Source organism: Macrobrachium nipponense, chromosome 32 (assembly GCF_015104395.2).
Source record: "Macrobrachium nipponense isolate FS-2020 chromosome 32, ASM1510439v2, whole genome shotgun sequence".
NCBI lineage: Eukaryota > Metazoa > Arthropoda > Malacostraca > Decapoda > Palaemonidae > Macrobrachium > Macrobrachium nipponense.
In genome coordinates this window covers 31,896,776-31,919,450 of record NC_061094.1, presented here as the reverse complement: position 1 = coordinate 31,919,450, position 22,675 = coordinate 31,896,776, and the positions used below count along the sequence as shown (strand labels likewise).

At 36.8% G+C, this 22,675-nt stretch overlaps 1 protein-coding gene across 6 annotated transcripts in view; it reads left to right on the top strand.

The window, feature by feature from the left end:
- The window catches only part of LOC135207317 (rab11 family-interacting protein 3-like), a 413,008-nt gene that overhangs the window by 165,593 nt on the left and 224,740 nt on the right, over positions 1-22,675 (top strand). For all 6 annotated transcript variants that reach the window (XM_064239009.1, XM_064239008.1, XM_064239007.1 and 3 more), the window contains exon 3: positions 10,111-10,178. In XM_064239009.1, the coding sequence (XP_064095079.1) occupies positions 10,111-10,178 (68 nt within the window). The remainder of the gene's footprint in view (positions 1-10,110; positions 10,179-22,675) is intronic.

The following is a 22,675-nucleotide window of genomic DNA, read 5'->3' as shown; positions in this document are numbered from 1 at the left end:
TGTCTGTCGTTGTTGCATCAAAGCTCGAGAGATTGGTGTGGGTGGGTGTTGAGTGTGTGTGAGAGAGAGAGAGAGAGAGAGAGAGAGAGAGAGAGAGAGAGAGAGATTCTGCTTGAGTGGAAGTTGCCAATTTGAATCTGTATTCGCTTGCAAAAACTTTTTATGGCACCCTGTAAACTAGGCTGCAACTTAAGCGTAAATAATTTTGTGATCAAGTACTTAATTACTTGATAACACACACGAATATATATATATATATATATATATATATATATATATATATATATATATATGTGTGTGTGTGTGTGTGTGTGTGTGAGTGTGTGTGTGTGTGTGCGCGTGCGCGTGTGCGTATTAGTAGTTTTGTCAGTAATCTTACACATGTCATATTAAGCCACATATGTAAGAACCTTTTGGCTTTGAACATGGTAGATAGTGACTTTATGCACTCAACTTTCAAGAGAGATTAGTAATGATCCGAAAAGATCAAGAATTCAGCAAAGCCGAAATATTCATACAAGTGTTTCTTTTGGAATAAATGCAACTTATGATGTTAGGATGTGAGAAAATGGCTAGGGCCGAGTAGGGGAAGCAAGGACAGTAGCTGGGTGTAAGCAGTTATTGGGAAAAATGCGAGGCATCTATGAAAAACGATTATTGGGGTAACTTGTTTTTTCCGGTATCAGTGTTGAATGCCATTCTTGAGTATCCTGTAGTATTTTGAAAATAAGCATGACTGTGAGTGCCATTTTCTTTTTTCTGTAACTATATATATATATATATATATATATATATATATATATATATATTATATATATATCTATATATATACCACGTGTGTGTATGTATCTAAATTCATCTGTTAAACCAGGATACGACTCAAGTATAAAAGGCCCATTAAAACACTCTGGTTTAAAGCTAACGACTATATTTCGGTGGACTCACCTCCCTTATCAAGCAGTGAATGACTAGGAGTTTCATTAGCGAAATATATAGTGGGAGATATGTCCTCAGGTGGTGCCTGTGGTCACCGCTAAGCCGCCGTTGGTTCTGTTAAATTCCTTAATCCGCTTCATCGTTGTCTGTGTGTGTGTTTCTCTGCATATCATTGATTCACTGTGTCCAATACTAGAACGCTATATAAAAATAATTTACCACTCGTATATGTATATAGTTTATTCATTTTTACATATAACAGAAAATTAGCTCGACGGAACCTTTTTTTATTTTTGGATCATATATGCGAAATAGTGAAAAATTATTTCAGTTTGATATGAAAATTCCAAACTGACAGGTTTATTTTTAGTGGGCGTCACCATACCCGTCATCTTCACGAGTTAATTACGTATAGTTTGAAGTCGTCCCCTCCCTTTTTTAAATCTTAATTTATTTTTATTGGAAAACAGAAAAAGTTAATTACTCCCTTTCGAATCGTGCTGTTTATGAAGGTTCGGTTATTATCTCTCCATAAGCAAATAAACTGATTTAATTTTTTTTATATACTAGATGAAAAACTAAACTTGCATAACAAGAAACGAGATAAAAACTAGCTCTGTTATGTAATATTCCAAAATTACATCTGCAGTTAGGACGTGAAAAGCTTTATAGCCATCACTGTCAACAGCTCCTTAAATTGAGTAGTGTAGTTGTCTTCGTTTAGATTTCTGAAGTATTACATTTATTCCGATCCTATATATAACTTCTGAATTCTTGTGACAAATTAGGTGATGTTTTTACCTATTGTTTGATCCCATTTTGTTATATTTTCTGATATTACTGTACGAGAACCTAAAGCGAATACTCTTGTTTTTCGAATGATTGACAAGATTCATAGATAGGTATGAGTTGCACTCTGTTGGGCGAGTTATTTTAAAAAGTTTAGTGCATAATGTTCTTCGGTTTTCACGTATAATGTTCTTATGACTTCTGCAAACCTTAATAATCCCACTTGGTTTTGAAACTTTCGTCTTACATTTGATTTTCCCAAAGTGCAGTTAAGCTCCGAGCACGGAGGCCACTTTATAGAGATTTTCCCAGTTTGTGCGACGCAGTCTGTTAGGGGCGAATGGAATCTATTTAAACTTGGCTTTTGTTGAGGGACTTTGACGTTTTCGGCTCTGCGAGGCACCGGTGAACTTTGGTGATGAATTGCAGGATGTTGACGGTTCGGAAAATAGACTTGGCTTCTTCACGACGGCTGGGAACGAAACTGAATTATTATTATTATTATTATTATTATTTTATTATATTATTATTATTATTATTATTATTTTATTATTATTATCCGCCAGCAATTCCAAGTAATTGATTGATTGCTTGCTCCGTTGTAACAGTTCTGTATAAAAAGAACGTTTTATGAATAATTAATTTCGGTTACATACATCTAGATTTTGTGACAAAATAACTTACTTGCTACTCATCAGTATAACAGTATTATTTAAGTAATGTCATTTTGACTGCTCCTCTGGTAAACTATTGAATGACTTCTCGATTAAATTTTTGACTTATCTTTTGGGTTATTCCTGAGCAGTTCTTTTATAGTTTTTCAATTTATTTGTTTAGGTTTCCTTTGAAAGCATTGGGATACCCTGATTGTAATTTAACAGGCTACGAGAGTCCCTCTCACAGACAATAGTTGGAAACCGGTATTGTAGACGAAATCTTTTTTATGTTGCTCCTCTCTGAATGCAATCTGGAAAGAAATAAAAAACAAAAGATGAGAAATGTGCTGTAAGATACAGTAAACATATATCTTCCTAAAATTTTATTATTGAAATAGCCTTATCCGAAAGATGCATTTACTTTTTCCATGTTAAAAAGTGCGAAATAACTCTACTGTAAGAATGCTAAATTTATAAAGCAAAAAATAGAAATCGTATATAATTCAATCATGATTAACTTATGTATCTGAAATAATGTAATCCCTCAACAACTGCTGTATATACTGCGCTAAACATTATTCCGCTAAAAAGTCAAACACGCTTCAAAAATAAAGTTAGCAAAAGTTTGAGGAGTTATGCTGTTTGTTCTCAGTCCCATTTGCATGATAATCTGCACAAAGTTTGCAGAATTATTATAACTTTGGGAGTTGTAGTTTTGGATTTTGAATGAAGTGCCAGTTAGGAATGAGTCTTGATTTTTAGCATTAAAAATTACAAGGAAAGAACTGACTGTGTTCAGTTTTTATTATTTAACTTAGACATGAGGAGGAGAGGAACTATCAAGTCAGTATTTTGAAAGTACTCGAATGCCTAGAATTTTTGTTTGTTACGTAAATATATACCTAAGTTGACCCCAGTTGTAATGGCCAAAATGTAAATATCATACATTTGTCAGGAGGAAAATAGAATAATGAGGCCTTGTTGAACCCATGTCTCAATTTGTATTTATTTTCTTTCCTCTGTACCTTACCATTCTACATACTATACGAATGTCATGTTCTGTGGAAGTTTGCTAAATGAATATAGAGCCGTTTTTGTCTTGTTCGGTATGAGAATGTGGTAGCATTCACATTCTTAATGATAAGTATATGCATCGTACTACGACTGCATACGAATCATTAGTGGAGGTTGCTCTACAGCCAGTAATGGAATAACATTTCTTCCAAAATAAAGCTTGACGTTATTCCACACACAAAGTGTATCAGGATCTTAGTCTTGACCGTTTGGCAAATACTCTTCCAAACTGATTCAGAATTTTTCGGCCACCCTTGAATTCTCTCCCAAACCGACTCATGTTTTCGCTGTTTCATGTAAATTCGATCGCAGACCGAATCTTCATTTCATGTTGGCAGTGTTTCTAAGCCACAATTAAATTCTATCACAAACCGAATTTGAACCCTGTGCTACCTTTAAATTCTTCCCCAAACAGACCATGACGTTGGTAAATAAAAAAAAAACCTGAAAATGAATCAGTCATTGTAGTAAATGAGAGAATTAAGAAACTATCGTAACCTATGTTATATTTGAACGAGTGTCAAATTTGTCAGAGTCTTTGTTATAAATGAACTAATGCAAACTTACCATAGTCACTGTCGTGATTGAGCTACTGCAATAAAGGAGCAAATGAAAAACTCGCCATTGTCATTTTTTATAAACTCGCTTGCAACAATGCGATATTGCAATACCAACATTGGGCCTCGGTTTGCCGACGCCATTCCGATATCGGGTTATGAATCGCCTCATACAAAATGCAGTGGCATTTGCATTGGCCGATGCATCCCGCATTGACAAAATGTTTGTATGGGCCATCTGACATTAGAATAAATGTTTCCGGAAAACACTTAAGCAATAAATGTACCTGTGATATAAATTAGAATAAGGAGGATTTTAGGAAAATGTATTTGGTTAGTATAGCGATATAGTTGCATCATATTGTACTATATGTACTATATCCTGACTTTCCTGGAGCCTTTATTTAATGTTTGATCGTTCTTTCACTTCAATGAAATACTTAGAGTGAAATAATGCAACATGCCGATGTCACGTGATATAATCAACCACCCAGTTTCGAGACTAGATAGGTACAAAAATGTCAGCAAATCTTGTCTAAATTACTGTAAGAGAAAAACGAAAACATTATTTTAACCTCATTTGCTACGCGTCTGGCGCAGGCCAGCACAGGTGTTATAGGTCAAGGCTAGCGGTGGGGAAGGAGTGACGTTCTGGACCTTGGACTGGGATCCCCTTACTATAGGGAACAGACCCCTGGCCCTGGGTTAAGGGTACTCACGGGCTGAGTGTTCCCTTCCCACCTATTCACTTTGATTATCTGCCGTCAATGCCACTATCTTCTACGTTTATGTGCTGAGATAAGAATCTAGTCGTGTATCGTTTGATCTTTCTGTGAACATCTGCAATTGATGTAAATCACTGTAATTCTAGGGACATGAATAAATATGTAATAATTTGCCCAATGTGGACCAAGGACATTTTGGAATGATTCTTCGTTTCTTCGTCTTTTTCTTGGAAGTCAACGGAATCGGTTTTCATGTGGGTCATTCATAACCCCGATGTTCCACTGATAGAGTGTTTAAATGTATAGTTATATGTGAGTATCAAATTAAATCTCTCTCTCTCTCTCTCTCTCTCTCTCTCTCTCTCTCTCTCTCTCTCTCTCTCTGGATTTGGATATTCTGTTTTTGTTTTGTTGTTTCTTGTCAGAATCCTAATTTATTTCTTATTTCTTTTAATGAGAAATAATGATGCCTTGCTCTGGTACAACAGAACGTTTAATCATTAACCAAGTTAAATTGCTGCTCCTGCATATATTTGGCCAGAAGAATAATCATCTTTAAATCGCCTGAGGTCTTGGGTTTAGGGAAAAAAAAAAGTTCCTCAGAACTGACATTAGAGCAACGAATTCTTTTGCATGTCTTGTCTGCATATTTCGCCCGTAATGTCGAGAAATTATTGACCATTAAAGGTTCTGCAATGCATTCTTTTGTCTAATTCCCTTTGATCAGCGAAATGTGTGCAACGATTTCGTAGGCTGAATGGACGGCTGCGGTGTTAATTCTTCAAAGGTAATTACCTCCGCCAGCGAAATGGGACAGACGTTATGTATTTAGCCGAGTTATTTCAATTTTTTTTTCTTTTTCGAAGTTATGTGTATCGTCAAATATTTGTTACCGAGAAGTTAGGACCGGGTCAGCTGCCTGAGTACGCAAGTTTTTCGCTGGTAAAGAGAATGAAACTGAATTAGGAGTAGAAGATAGTTAAAAAAAGGAGCAATGGATTAGATGAGACGGAATTAGGAGTAGAAGATAGTTGAAAAATGAGCAATTGATTAGATGAGAATGAATTAGGAGTAGAAAATAGTTGAAAAAAGAATAATGGATTAGATGAGACTGAAGTAGGAGTAGAAGTTAGTTAGAAAAGAGCAATGGATTAGATGAGACTGAATTAGGAGTAGAAGATAGTTAAAAAAGAGCAGTGGATTAGATGAGACTGAATTAGGAGTAGAAGATAATTAAAGAAGAGCAATGGATTAGATGAGACTGAAGTAGGAGTAGAAGTTAGTTAAAAAAGAGCAGTGGATTAGATGAGACTGAATTAGGAGTAGAAGATAGTTAAAAAAATAAAAGGGCAATGTATTAGAAATTAGATGATACTGAATTAGGGTTAGAAGATAATTAAAGAAGAGCAATGGATTTGATGAGACTGAATTAGGAGTAGAACATAGTTAAAAAGAGCAATGGATTAGATAATTTTAACGGGTATTTGTGAAGCCTTATGTTTTCTTCATTTTCTTCTATAATCTATGCCTTTATCTTCAACTTCTTTATATGCCAATATCTCGTAGTTTCTGTATCGTTGGCATCATAATGGAAAAAAATAAGAGGTGTAATATCATTGGACATCGAAGTAGATCCATAAAACAGTGATTGAGTCGCATGTATTTTTTCAGGGTCAAAGCGCACTGACTAGCACTTTTGAATTTGCTGACGCACAAGTCTGTCTGTCTCTCTCTCTCTCTCTCTCTCTCTCTCTCTCTCTCTCTCTCTCTCTCTCTCTCTCTCTCTCTCTCTCTCTCCTATTACTTTGTTTTTTCATCATTAGTCCTCGACATACTTTTGTCAAAAATTATTATCGCTAAGTTTTAATAAAAAAGTGTTGTTTCGTCTGTAATTTGGTTTCTAATGTAAATTACTAATTATCAACTACAAATTTATATGGAAGTTATTTCAGTATGATTATCGTTAAAATGCCTTTTAAATGTGTTTGTCTTATAATCATTGTATTTGTTTGCAGATTTTAATTTTCCAGTTGGTCAAGGAAAGTCTTGTGACAAAGGGAAGTAGACTTTCATGATTTGTTTTCTTTAAGAAACAGCGAAATTACACTATCTATATTGTATATATATTTTAGTTCGGCCTCTACGAAATTTTACCCGAATTATCAAGGGACCCTGAAACCGTAAGAGTCAATACTTCTTTATTTGAAGAAAAACCTAAGATGAAAATAAATGCAGTTTGGACTGCATTGACCAGTGCCTTGGTTTTTCTTACCATTCATAATTACGTTAATATTTATTCTTGATATTCACGAATTACTTATATTGATGCAGACGCTCTCTCAGTATTTTTGTTGGGCAACTGTGTTCTGTCCGTGGAGGCATGATCACAGTGCCGTTATCGTGAACTTCAGAAGTTAGTTGGCGATAGCGATTCAGCCATTTGTTTCAGCGGAAGAGAAAAATCGGGGCTGTGTTGATTGTGTTCGCCATGACATTCAGTTCCTACCCTCTCACGGAGTCACGTAACAACGCCCCTCAACTTTGGAGATTGTTTTTTTTCTCCTCCCCCGCCCCCCTCCTCCTTTTTTTTTTTTCTTTTAACCAAAGGCCTCCGTCTTAATTTATCGATACTATCGTTGTTGCTACCTTGGGAAATGTGATATATATGTAGAAGTTCACTTGGTCTTTGTATGGAATCCTCTCTCTTCTCTCTCTCTCTCTCTCTCTCTCTCTCTCTCTCATGCTTTGGTTTCAAGTTGTATACGTCGTTGATAAGGCCTACAGGTCGGTAATGATGATAGCATATCATTTGTTGCTGACATTTTGCCGAATGTGTAAATTCTCTCTCTCTCTCTCTCTCTTCTCTCTCTCTCTCTCTCTCTCTCTCTTAAACCTTTGCTTCTCCGATGCCTCCAATTCTAAAAATAAACTGCTCGTCCTCGTGACGTCTATTAACTACAATTTCAGCGCATAGTGATTAAACGACGTCGTCTCACAATTACAATTACAGTCAACACATCTGACTTTTCGCTTCACTCCAAGACTGCTATTTGCAGGGCCTATTGCATAAGGCGAAATGTCTCCAGGGCAGGTAGTGGGAAGCTGGTTGTCCTTCAGTGGCATAAAAACTCAGTGCGCTTTTTATGCGTCTTTAAACAGGTATTCATTAGGAAGTGACTGTCCTTCAGTGCATGAATTTTTTTTTTTTAAGAGGCATTCTTTAGGATCAAACACTCCATTCTTCTGCTTTTGTGCTGAGGGGAGTTTTTGGGGATTTACAGTTATTCTTGAGAAAGGTTAACAATAAGTAATCATATAATTATTGAACGCGGAGCAATAGTGTCTCTCATATTGACCTGACAAATTGAGGCATTGGTTGTGCGATGTAGTAAAATCAGTAGGGTAGTAACTTTATTTATTTTGTCTGTCTTAAACGATATACGCTGAACTCCTACTCTTCGTTTTATAAATTTTTCAATTGTGTTTGCTTATGACAACATTAAAGATAATAATTCACATGTATTCACACACACACAGACACACACATATAAATATACATGTACGTAAACTCCCCTTTCACAAAAGTACCTATAAAAGATGTATTAACGTTCTTCAAAAATAAACTTGATCTTTTTGCTGACCACTTCCCCATAGAATTGAATAAAATGATGTAACTTGTAGATTTCTGCGTCACTAATAACATCTTTTCCTTTGGTGATAACTTTTACCGTCAAAAATTCTGTTGCAGTGTGGAGAGTCCGCTCAGTCCTGTGTTAGCAAACTTATGTATGGAGTATTTCGAAGCAGTCATTATAAGCATTATCAAACCTGTAGATATGATTTGGCTTTGTTATGTAGACGGCATCTTAACATACTGGAAAAGCGAGTGGGGCGATTTTGATGTCTTTTTACAAAATAAAATTCCTTGGTCCCGTGCATAAAATTGAAAGTAGAATGGGAAAACAATAACCAAATCCCCTTTTTAGATGTCTTAAACCTCAGGACTAATAACAGCTACAAATTTACTGTCTTCAGGAAAGCGACAGTCTCACTTTCATACATACATTTTTTTCAGTTATCATGACATATCAGTTAAACTCGGCATAGCAAGTAACTTAATTCTTAGAGCCCTGAGAATTTGTTCCCCAGATTTTCTTAACAAGGAACTTGAAACAATCAGAAATCAGCTTATCTTGTTAAAATACCCCAAACACATAATAGAAAAAGCCATACATGAAACAAAGAGCATTTTGTACAAACGAACCCACAGAAAACAAAGAAAAGGGAAAATTCACAAACAAAATCATAATCCCTCATGTGGATAAATTACGAGAGATCGGAGATCACACAGACTTTAGACCACGCTAACCCTTTCGTCTTCACTTATCCGAATACATTGGGGAAATCCTTAATTAACGTTCATCAGAAACCAGTTTCTAAAGACGTAGGAGTCTATAAAATCATCTGTAAGAATTGTGATAATTCACAGGAAAGTCTCTCTCAGAAAGATTAACTCAACTGCTCAGTTAGATGTGGACAACATAGTTCGGCAATTTTCCATCATATAAATAACACGAACCATACCATGGATTGGAACTCATCCCGAATTTTATACAAAAGCAGCTGTCGATACAAATGTCAGATGATAGTCTTCACTGATAAAACAACGATATAAAAGGATCAACCTCTCCAATGGAGCCTGGGACTCTGACCATAAAGGCAATATCATCCTTAAGGCAACAACTAAGGGCATATCTCCCACTATATATATCTCCAATGTAACTTCTGTCATTCACTACTTGATAAGGGTGGGAGTCAGTCCACCGAAATATAGTGCTTAGCTTTAAACCAGTGTTTTAATGGGCCTTTTATACTTGAGACGTATCCTGGTTTAACAGAAGAATTTATTTAACACACACAAACACATGCGCGCACACACACACACACACACACACATATATATATATATATACATATATATATATATATATTATATATATAGATATGTATATATATATATATAAAGGTATAAGCCACGAAGAAAAAAATAAACTACGGAGTTCTGCAAGATCTTTCGACATTGACGTCCTTTACTCACCAGATAAACTGCTGAGTAAAGATCTTGCAGAAACTCCGTAGTTTATTTTTTTCTTCGTGGCTTAAACCTTTATTTATGGATTTATCACGTTCCAAACTTTTGTGATTCAGTTTAATATATAATATATATATATATATATATATATATATATATATATATATATATATATTGTGTATTTCAGCATCGGGCTTATTTTTTATTTATATTTCGCCACACATTTTTAAAAACTTACTACACCAGTTTATTATTATTATTATTATTTTCATCACTTTCAGGAATGGGTGAAGATGGTGGTGGCGCTGGAGAAGACACCATGGATGGCGTAACCTCATCTAGAATGACGGTGAGTTCACAAAGAATCTGATTCGAATATTTTGGGTTAGATTTATTTTTCCAGAAAAGGAGAAAAAATGATAAACGTTTTCCCACATCCAGAAGCTGAAGAGCGTGTCTTATTAGTTCAGAGTTCTAGAGATATGTCAGTCTGTCAGATACTATATAAGTAAAAGTATATCAGTCAAGGTTGCCGCAGCGCTTGGACCAGGTTTTCCAATACCTTTGTGCGTAAGCTTAATTTCGTCTTGTAGGCTTTATAAGCCAATGGGTCAGAAACAGTAGGCCTCAAAGAAAGTATAAGTCGAAGTGAGAAGGGCCAGGGACTTCGGAGGAGCGGTTTTATTGATTTTCTCTTGGGACGGACAGAACCCTGCCCGTATATAGCCCAGGCTTGGTGGTGTTAAGAAAGAAAACGGGGAAACAGAGAAGAAAGAGTGGTGCTCCATCACGAACGAAGTAGTATTAGACTTACCTGCCAATAGTTAGGATGTTATATGCAAATTTCAGGGAATCCCGGTGGATATAAACAATTACTTGTTGTTACAGGTAGTTAGAGGTAACGGCAGACTGTTCATATTATATATATATATATATATATATATATATATATATATATATATATATATATATATATATAACTTTCTCAGGTACTTCTGGATTGTGATTAGTACTTACAGGGACCTGTATGTTGTAACTCGCATTTGTTAAAAATTCTTATTACATTTAGATAGCCAAGGCAGTTTCAAGTACATGTGGGCAGTTCCAAGAGGTTAATTGCACATACAGGCAGGTCTTGGCTGTTGCAAGTCATCACGAAAAAAGTGCGTGTAAATTTAGAAAGCAACACATTACGACAATATCTTTATGTAACCTCTCATGAGATTCAGAGATGACTCATCGCCGAAACAATTTGTAGTGTAATTCTATTTACAGTTGTTACATTAATAACATAAACGAAAAACCAGACAGGAAAAGCGAAAACAAGTTCAAATTACTCATCATGTTCCTCATTACCTAATTTGGTTTTCCTGTTACATTATTTTTTTTAAATAACCTCGAAGTAAATGTACCTTGTAAGAAGTAGTATTTTCTCACGTTTATAAAAAAAACCTACGAAACATTGTTTGAAATTACTATATGCACAGAGAACACAAGAAATAAACCTAATTTCATGATACTGACTTGATGTCATTTTCTGTTCATTGTGTGTAAAGTCAACAACAGCTTGTAGTAAAGTAAATAGCAAAGGAGGAAGTTAAAAACGCTCTATCACTGAGCTGTGAATACATGGGCGTATAAAGCTTTGAAAAAAGCCAGAAGCAGGAAAATTCCTTTTCCGTTATTAAACCCCCAGCGTAAAAAAGTGCCGGTTAGCGTGAGCGCTTTTGAAGCTTGTTTTGGTTTGGCGCATCAAAGAAAATCCCACGCAGTTTGTGCCACCCCATTCCTTAGGGTTTAGACTCTCGTCCCACCTACCGACCTTGGTGCGCATGCGTAGATCCAACTTTTGTTTACTTTATGGACTTACAGGCACTGGCATTGAATGATTTGTTTTTTGGCATCTTGTAACACATATCCGTCCTCAGTTGTTGCACTAGGTGGCGAGTGTGTGTGTGTGTGTTTTATTTTTACGTTTTTGTAAGGGAGGCAAAGTTGACAGGACAGGACACGTGTGTTTTAAGGTAGTCTTTCCGCTGGCTCGAGCGTATGCAACGTAAAGGCTGCCAAAGTGGTGGAAAGTTTGGTTGCAGACTGCTAGAAGATGCTGCAAGAAACTTGTCTCGAGTGACAACCCCTTGGGGATTTTTGTTTGCCATGAGATCTTTTTTAATATTTTCATAACACTAAAAAAAAAATGTGTTCAAATGACGAAAAATTACTTGAAATCTCCATAAACAAAAAGAGGCTTAGAAAATGACTATATGTATAATGAGACGCACTTCCTCTGTTGGAACGTTGGCTCTTTTAAAAAATTGTCTACATATCTAAAGATGCCGTTTCCTTTAAGGCTAAAAAAAAATGTAACCAGTGAACCGCAATTCCTTCTAGTCAGTGGTCTTAGAGAGAGAGAGAGAGAGAGAGAGAGAGAGAGAGAGAGAGAGAGAGAGAGAGAGAGATAATACTTTAAAGGTTTTTATTTATTGCTGAACAGAGTTTTCATTTGTTGCGTAGTTCTGAGTTTTAAACATCATTTCCGTCTCTTGATAATCACCTGCTCCATTTTGTTAATATTTCTTGGCGCATCGTGAACCAATCAGTCAGCCTTTACAGTGAAGCCGTTGCAGCTGCTCTAACCCATTGTATTGGATCGATGCCCCCTGTTTGTTTACCTTATTTTCTTGTTGAGTAACCAACTGCGGATACTATCGACATTTGAAGGTTGCCTTGATTATGTACATTAAATGATGTGGGCGAAGATAGGAAATGTGATGGTACATGAATCCACAAAGAACCCCATATTTCTATCGAGTCCTCAAGGGAATAAAGTCCAATAGCTTTTAGATGCGTTCGAATGATATGATTTTGAAAATGCCGCATCCTCTGGGTTTTGGGTAATCTGAGCTTTAGAGGGTCATTCACATTCCCTGATATGTGTCTGAATGCGCCTCGGGGATCGATTGAGTCACTTCCCTCTCCCCTAATCAGTGACGAAGTAGACATCTATAGCTGCTGCATGCAGGAAGTGGCGCGAACAGAATCGCCTGGTAGAGCAAAAAGAAGACGATCTTGGCTCATCTGTGAGGTGACTTTTGGTGTCGTCAGATGGAGAGAGAGAGAGAGAGAGAGAGAGAGAGAGAGAGAGATAGAACCCTTTAATTCCTTTTATTGTGCCTCCTTTCGCATTATCTTTCTTCCATCTTTCTATCCACCCTCTCCTAACAATTATTTCACAGTGCAACTGCTAGGATTTCCTCTTGTTACACCTTTCAAACCTACCTACTCTCATTTTCCATTCCAGCGCTGAATGACCTTGTAGGTACCAGTGCTTGGCCTTTGGCCTAAACTCTATATTCCATTTCATTCCATTGAGAGAGAGAGAGAGAGAGAGAGAGAGAAAGAGAGAGAGAGAGAGCATGATGGTGCAGCTTGGACACGACTTGTATCTCCAAGTAAAAGAAAAAGAAAAAGCGTCTCAGGGGAGTGTCAGCTAACGGGTCAGAGTTCGTGTCCGCGGGCAATCACGAAACATTGATGAGGGAAAGCCCACCGCCCCCCCCACCACGCCAGGCTCTATGATTACAGTTGTATATGATTCTCGTGGAATAGACGTCATGCAAAGGTGTTGTTGCGGTGCTGATTGACGCATTGTGGCTCCTGAAGAAGGGTCAGGAAGGAAGCCATGCGTTACTGTGCGTTATTTTGAATGTTAAAAGTATGAATGCAGTGCACTGTATATTTGGCTGTCTTCTACTTTAATCCTCTAAATGGATGTAGGTGTAAGGTCCATCAGACAATTAAAACTGGTATGTAGCATAGTTTGGCTACTGCCATAGCCAAATACTTGATTACTGTCGTAAAAAGTTTGTGAAATAGATATTTATATATGCGCTAGATACAGGCAAGGAATGACATGTTTATGAGGGAGGGTTCGTAAACCGCGTTTAGTTTGCTGAGCCTTTGACGAGGAAAAATTAGGACGCAGATTGATTTCACCGCGCAATAAGTCTGTCAGAAGGTTGGGTGGCCGAGTCGTTTGTTGTAGAACAGAGCCGAGGAAAATCTCTTTCAAAGATCCGCTTTATCTGCTTTCATCTGCTTTCATTGTTCTCCCGATGGGAACGTGTTGTTAGGATTAGTGCTATGACCCCAATCTGTCAATTAATCAGAAATCCATGAGCTCTTATTCGTTTCTTCATCCCAGCTTCTACTGACATAATCTAGTGCTACAGAGTGACCCACCATTGAAGTGAGCTTCTTTCTTGTTTAAATTTACATTAATAAGGGAACTCCCGATGTTTTTCCTATATGGATAAAACAATGGGTTAAGCGAATTAGAGATGGTCAGTACCGTCATGGAGATAAGATAAAGCAGTTTTATTATTTTTTAAAGTCTATGCATTTAGAATATTCAGTTAGTTCACGTATGTATTCTAAATGGCTGTTTACAGCCAGCCCAAAAGTACAGACAATCCAAAAAATCATGGCTATCTATAATTTACTTTTATATATATGATTAGCTTTGATAAGTGCTATAAAAAATGTTGTATTCTTTGTTTACAGCTTCCTGTTTCCTTACTTCGCCTTTTTTCAAAGTAGGTTTTTTTCGAAGGATTATTTTTATTGATGTCTACTAATTGGCGTCTTCTTATATTCATACAAGTAAAATCTTATAAGTCCAGAGCTGTGTGATCACTAAGATAATGAATAATAGAATTAAAGAAAGAATGACGAAATGAAAAGTTGAAGAAACTAGACAGAAAATTTATAACATGTATAGACTGCTGGACAGCTGTGTGAGGCTCTAGTTGTAAAAGGAGAAATTTGTTGAGCACAGGTGCAGCGGTCTCCGATTACAGGTGGTTTCTAATTCCGTGAGTCGTGCGTGCAGCCGTATCTGAGATTTCCCGGTTTACGGTCCTTTTGTTATGTCAACGTACCCGAGTTTCATCCTTAGTATTATATACGAGTAGGAAGCAGTTGAATAACCGAGCATGCACATGAAATGATTCCTCTCCCCGACACGAAACGGGAATGGAGGTAGGGAAGGAGAGAGGAGTAATGAGAAAGAAGGAAACGTCTAATGACAGAACAGCGCAAAATGAGGATGTCTGTCTGGAAGGATATGCAATAACAGTTATTGGACCTTGCAGCGTTAGATAAAACCAACTAGGAAATGAGAGAGGACGTTCGAAAGAAATAATTATGAAACGAAATAATGACGGGAATAAATAGAAGAAATAATGATTTACATATTACATTTTTAGATACACCGAGAATGTTGGTGGTCGGGTAGTTTACTGGCGTCTAATGGATTTTGCTGCGGTGGCAACAGTAGAGGCCGCCGTCGGCGTTTCTCATGCATGAAAATCCCGAGTCAGGGTAACCTTGAGAGATTCCGTCCAATGTTTTCTCCTCCTTGTCATGGGAAGACATTCTGGTGTGCGTGTGTGTCTGTGTATGTGCGCGGCCGCCTAGTTTCCCTTCGGAGGCTAGTAAGGCCAGTCTTTAAATGGAAGTGTGGTATTTGCCGGATGATTTTGTGTGGCTTCGTATGTGTTAATATCAGTGATTAGTCATATTTATTTATTTTATTTATTTATTTAGTTGCGGTTTGATTTTATAGAAAACAAAATAATAGAATTTGTTGCTGTCCCAGTTTTTAGTTGAAGTAACTGATGAAAATTTGAGGCGGTGGAAACTTATCTCGTAACAAAAATAAATATAATTGCATATGACCTTCTCACAGTTATTTATTGAATTCCTAACTGGAGTTCATGACTTCATTTTCCCATTATTGCATAACAACGTCTATTATTCGTATCACTCCACATTCGAATTCTTTATGAGGTGGACAACGGGTCATTAAAAAAAAAGTGTTATGTTGCGTAAATTTCTCATATCTTCATTTTTAAGTCTTTGATTCTGCTTCCTACAATTTGTTAATGGTGTTAAATGTTCCTTGGGGATTACCTTCAGCCTCAGTTGCATTGCTTTCTTCCTTCCAGTTTTTGTAGTTTCCTTGTGGTGCCTCCCCCTCTTACATGCCCAAATCCTCCAAGGAAGGATTGATTGATTGATGTATGATTACCAAAACTGGCGTGAAAACATCTAGGTTACTGACGCCTTATTCTCTAAGGACAAACGTAATTAAAGAGGTTTCGTTGAACTACGGTACTTTGTAGTAGAAACAGTAATAAACTAGTCTTCTTGCATAATAACGCTCCGTTTATGTGTTTTAGCCAAAACCTTCAGTCCAGTCGACCTTACTCATCCGAGTCCAAGCTTCCTTATCTGCCTTTACTTTATCCTCCACACTTGATACTTAGTAAAGACGTCTCTTACCTGTCAGTGATATTTACCATTGGGTTTTCAAGTTCATTCCTTAAGAAACCTTTAAACCTTCAAGCACTGTTTTCATCTCTCAGAGACCAGTTTGGCTTGTTACTTGACTCAACTAACACACCAGAAAATTCTTTCGATGGAAAATGATAGTGACATTAATATCTTCCTCTAGTTGAGAGATTGTAAAATGGCTCGAGTTCAGCACTGCGGATAGAATTGAAACTGCCGTGTCACCTTGCGCTCAGACCTCCCAAAATTAGGTTCTTTTTTCCCATCAGCATCTGTCATTGTTGAAGTCGCTACCTGTTCCCCACTTGAACCACTGGGAATGTGAGCCTCAGTGTGGGAAAAAGATTCCCGGTTGTTAATTTTTACGGATGAGAAGATTTTAACTGATGGCCCGACTGAGGGAGAGGTTTCCGCCATTGCAAATGCGTAGCAGATAAAGAAAGTGATGGATACAAGAGAAGACTGGGCAAACCCAATTAACAACCGAAGACATGGTTTGGTGGCTGCCAAATGCTTTTCTGTAATTACTTTGAATGATGAAGTATACAAAGGTCGTCTCTAAAGTTACAAGGTGTTTGAATTAGGGTCAAATGAAGTATTTTTTTGCATGGGAAATCTGCACAAGCAGGACTCAACTCTCCACATTCACAGCAACCACAGATTAGTGGATCTGGGATGCCCCTACGAAATTTTCAAAACAGTTTCATTATCTCCTCGTTACTTTCGCTGTTCAAATACTTTGTTATGCTACAGTTACTGTAGCCGCAGCCAACGAATCTGAAAGTTTCATTATTGTACCGTGGCAACCTACCTTTAGGGTCAACAGTGCGTCCGACTTCTTATAGGTAGAAGGTTGCCAGGGCTTGATAATGAAGCTATGGAATCCCGGTCCTAGAAGAAAGTGAAATGTTTTCCAGTTCGGAGTCTCTTCCATACTATTTTGGGAACAAACATTAGATCAGAGAGTTCAAGAACAAGTAGTTAGAAAATACAACTTCAAAACTATGTGGTTTTATTTTGAATTTTTTGTTCCCCCATCGAACGAAAATCTAGCAAGCATTGGCAACACGAGAAGTCTTCATGTAACCCGTGTGACTCTAACCGTATAATTTCCTGTTCAACAAAGCAATGAAAACTGCTAACTTTCGACTTTATCCATTATGATAATTGACGGAGTGTTATTTCCTTCTCAAATCCCACCACATCAGTTTCCCCTCGATTGGTAAAACAATAAAAAAAATATAGAAAGTAAATACAACTCTGGAGCTCGTAATTAAATATGCTTAGATGGCAAACTTCATGGTGTAACTTAGGGAAGACTTCACATACTTTACTAGTCACTCAGACTCAGTCATGCATCTCTATTCGTGACTGGCTGATTGCTCGCTTGATTGAATTCTTATTTTAATTTTAGTTATAGCTAGAAACTAAATTCTAAATATATAGTTGTTCTTTCCTTTTTTTATTTTATTTTATCGGTATTAGTAACGAATTTACTGTTTATATTTTATAAACGAAATATTCCTTGGCTCTGAGGCCGTTAGGCAGTGAGTCATAGGACGAATTGTTTGCTTCACAATTGAGTTGATTTTGAGCTGAACTATACTCTGTTTTTTTCCATCTGTCCACCCGCCTGTGATGTTTGTGTATGGTAACACTGCGTCCCGGGCTTTAGATAGTTACTCTATGTGTAAGTTTTAGGTAAATAAAAGGATATCTGGTTGTACATTTGCAACTGAAAAGTGTTTTAATAATTTACTGTATGCTAATTACACCGTTAATATTCGAAATAGGATATTGTTATTATTGTTAAATGTAAGCTGAATGTAACTATCTAAAGCCCGGGACGCAGTGTTACCATATAAAAACACCACAGGCGGATGGACAGATGAAAAAAAAACAGAGTATAGTAGGACTAGGAGCGCTCGTTATTCTTGAAGCTCAGTGAAATAAAAATAAATTATATTTTGTTGGTCTAGTTACTCGTTATTACTTTTAGTTGAAGAACCATATACTGATGGTTCGCAATGAAACTTAGTAAATTAGAAGTCTATTAATGTTATAAGTCGCCTTTCTTCATAAAAGTAATAAAGCAATTAACAGTTTATTTACATTTCCTCGGGTGATCTATCTTGACAGTTAGCGAGCTTTACCCGGAGTGTCAACATTTGGAGACAGTTATACTTTCAAATGTAAACAAATTTATTCAGAAATAATCAAATTATGAAGAATCTATTTTTACGTAAACAACAAATCCATAATGCCTGTAAGCTTCGTAATTAAGTTGACTTAATGGTAGAAAATCTTGCGTATTGACCAGCTTTGGCGGTGAAAGATTACTTTGGAACTTTCAAATTGTTTCGTCCGAGAAATACATAATATGACATGAGACCGATCTGTCTTATACAGTATTGTCATTAATACTAATATGACATTAATGATTCATATCTATTTTTTTTTTTTTTTTTTTTTTTTTTGACAGATTAGATCCCGTTTTTTTTTGTAGTGAAACAACATAAGGTGAAGACAGTGCATCAGTTGCCACTTAGTTTATTGAGATCAATATGTTCAGAATTTGCACCCTATACTTTCAAGTCCCACCGTACGGAAGTATATGTATATATATATATATATATATATATATATATATATATATATATATGTGTGTGTGTGTGTGTGTGTGTGTGCGCGCGCGCGTGTGTGTGTGTGTTTGGTCGAGAGTTCACAGATCCCACGTGACTAAAATGTCAACAGATCAGCAGGAAGGATGTTAGAACTGAAGTTGTACCAGGCGCTTTCGTGTGTTTTCTTAAACACATCTTTGAAGGTACTTACAACACAGGAAAAAGCAAGCTATCTCTCTTCGTGCAAGTGTCAACAAAAAGTAAAAAAAAAAAGAGAAGAGAAACTCGTAAGTGGTCAACTGTCCAGTTACACAGTTACCCAACCAAGTCTAGTTTATTAAGGTAATCTTTCAAGTTGAAAGCATGACTATTCTTCCTAATTAGAGTTGATTCAGTATTATTATGGTTGATATTGTCACTGGAAAATTTCATTTGCAGTCGTTCTTCTTACAATATGAAAGAAGTCCCTGATATACATTCTATTCTTACAGAGTGTTTGTAATGTTTCAAAGGACCTTCCAGTGATTTTCCGGCCTTTCGCTCATCAAATTTATCACAACCAAAACAAGGGCTCTAAGGACAGCTGTGAAAACGCTTGGCACAGCTTCAGTTCCATTTGTCCTCCTGGCGATTTGCTGGTATTTATGTTTGTGTTTGTTCATTTAAAGAGAACCGGAATAAATGCTGGAAATGTTGTCGTGATTCTCAAGTCCTTAACATTTTCCTGGATGTCGTTGTTGAAGGAGCATAAAGGAATTTTTATGCTCTTATATGTGTGTGTTTGAGAGGGAGAGAGAGAGAGAATGATTATCACGCAATACAATTAATATCCCTCTTCTTTATAATGAAAAATGCAACGAATGGGCAATTTCTGAAATTCCAAGAGAGAGAGAGAGAGAGAGAGAGAGAGAGAGAGAGAGAGAGAGAGAGAGAGAGAGAGAATGGTTATCACGCAATAAAACTAATTGCCCTCCTCTTTATAATGAAAAATGCAACGAATGGGCAATTTCTGAAATTCCAATAATTACCATATCCAAGGAGCAGATCTTTTATAAACTTATCATAAGGTTTTATTTCCTATGGGTTTTTTGCTAATTAGTTCTTCAAGGTCACAGCGGTCATTTTTTTATATTCGAAACTCTTCAAAGTAGGGAATATATGTTTCACTAGCGCCACATATAATACGCACATCATACACGTGTATATATATTTATATGTACGTATGTATACACATACATACACACACAAACGCCTAAAGGCTAATTGAAGCAGATGAGTCCTTTTGAAAATGTCTTTATAGGTGAAGTCTCTCAATATCCTTTGCTTCGTACTCTATGCTGGCGTTTTGCATAAGCTTGTAATAAATTTTTATATACGTATGCGTGTTGTGTATATATATATATATATATATATATATATATATATATATATATGTAATGCATGTATATACATTATATATATACACTGATACACACACACACACACACACACACACACACACACATATATATTAAATTAATATATATAATATTATTATATATATAATATATATTTATATATATATATATATTAGGAGAAGAGAGAGAGAGAGAGAGAGAGAGAGAGAGATTCATGGCTTAGTGGTTTGGCCTCACCTCCATAAGTTCAGTCCCATGGAGAGGGAAAAGGTTAGAGCCATCTTCATATATACGTCACGTGTCCGTGTGGTTTTAAACATACATACATACATACATAATACTTCTCGAAAATACGAATAGTCGGGCAAAGTACAGGATTATGTGAAGGCAGAGGGAAGTGGTTTCAGCAGGGTAGGAAGCCGTAAAATCATTTTCTTTCCCGTGTGTGTTTCCACGACACCTGTCTGGGATGTGGTCAGTGTGGCTCTTCCTTTTCTGACTCGAGTTTTTGTTGTTGGAATTTCTGTTGTTTTAACATTTGGTGCTCGATTGATTATATTTGAAAACTGCATTTTTCATGTTTTTTGTATCGACATTTGGTTCCCAGTCATTTTTTCCACTTTACAGCACTCTCTCTCTCTCTCTCTCTCTCTCTCTCTCTCTCTCTCAGGTTTTGTATTTTGGTATCCCCTTCTGTTTCCAAGTCTATTTTTTCCCATTTTCAGCATATTCTCTCTCTCTCTCCTCTCTCTCTCTTCCTCTCTCTCTCATTCCTCTTTTCTTCTTCTCTCTCTCTCTGTGTTTTATTGTTTTTTATCACCATTTGCTTCCCAGTCTTTCTTCCCACGTTGTTCCACGTTGCAGCACATTCTGTGTGTGTGTTTGTGCGTGTGTGTGTGTTGTATGTCTTATTCTTACCATCGCTTTTCCGCTTTTCATAATAGTCCAATGACTGTTTGCTTTATATACTTTCACTTTATTTTAGTTCATTCTACTTTTCCAGCCAACATTTTTCTCCATCGTGTTATTCCATTTTATTTTTTTTTAAACCCTACAAAACCACGTTTTACCTTTGATTAGCTACACCGTAATTTATTCACTTTCCAGAAACGCTTGGCCATTAAGAAAACAGGAACCCAAAACTGTGTTGTCAGCCACTGGATCTGTTACCCATTTGAAATATTACCATATTATCGATTCAAACTTCCGATTACTGCAGTGTACTTTCCATTTGAGCGGTTCCTATTTCGTTCCTGCTTTTGTCACACATTCCACCTTGAGGTTGGAGAAACCTTGCGTCATTTCTGTCAGCTTCACTGGCCTCTTAGGGGCTTTTCCCTTTCATGTTCATGCTGAAGTGATCGCCTTTTGGCGTTCAGCATATATGGTTTCTGCGAATATCAGAGTGAAGAAGTGTGCATTTCCACGCTCCATGAACTTCCTGTGGAAGCTGTATTGTGATGAATAATCCTCTCACATTTAGAAAAAAAATAGTGTGCACTTTTAGTGAATTGTCCTTTCCTGCATTGTCTTATTGTTTTTTCGTTAAATGTCCTTCTCTGTCCGCCCTTTTGGTACCCTTTAAATTGTTATCCCCTGATAGTATCTATAATCCCCGGTTCTGTTCTAGTACGAGGACAGCCTAAGCCGCAGTCCAAGGCATTCCTATTAGAGTGCAAAGCCCACGTTTACCATTCTAGTTTAAGTCAATTTTGAATTCGACGGTAAGTTAACCGCCCATTATTTAGATTTTGTTTTTTCATCACCGGGTACCTCTCTGAAGCCCAGAACATATTAAAATGTTTTTGCTAAATGCCTTATTAATAAATGAATCAACTTTCTATCGACTTTTACTACTACCTTCAGTTGCCTAAACTCAGTGCAGGCAATTCAGCTAGGATTCATATTCTCTTTACTGGGCGTTATATCTATTTCTTCTGTCACCGTTTGTATGAGATAGTCGTTCTTCGTTATTTCCGACCATTCGTATAGCCTTCATATTTTGTTCCTTGTTTCGTTAATGATATATTCCTCTTCCCTCCTCCGCTGCTTTTGTTGCTTCAGGCTCTTCCCAGATTTTCCTCCTTGCCACGTCTGGATATCAACACAAAACTTAAGTTTTCGTATGTGCAGATATATTTACAAGTCACTTCCGTACATGTTGGGAATATTATTTGTTGCTGTAGAGTCCGCATTCAGTGTGAGTCACATTAGTTTACTTTCTTTAGCCCTGAAGTCTTTCGTGGAACTAGGCACAGGGGATACGCTGGGTGGGTCCCTTCCACCCTTGCTTCCAAATTTCGTTCTTTACGCGATAGATCAAGTGTGATACCGGCATCCTTCAGATTTTCGTGTCTAGCAAGACACTGGATTCACAACCCAAACTATTCCATGACTTACATTTGTTATTAGATTTTTATTCTTTAAGTGAAACAAGATACGAGGTAATGTACTTGCTAAGGAATCGTAAA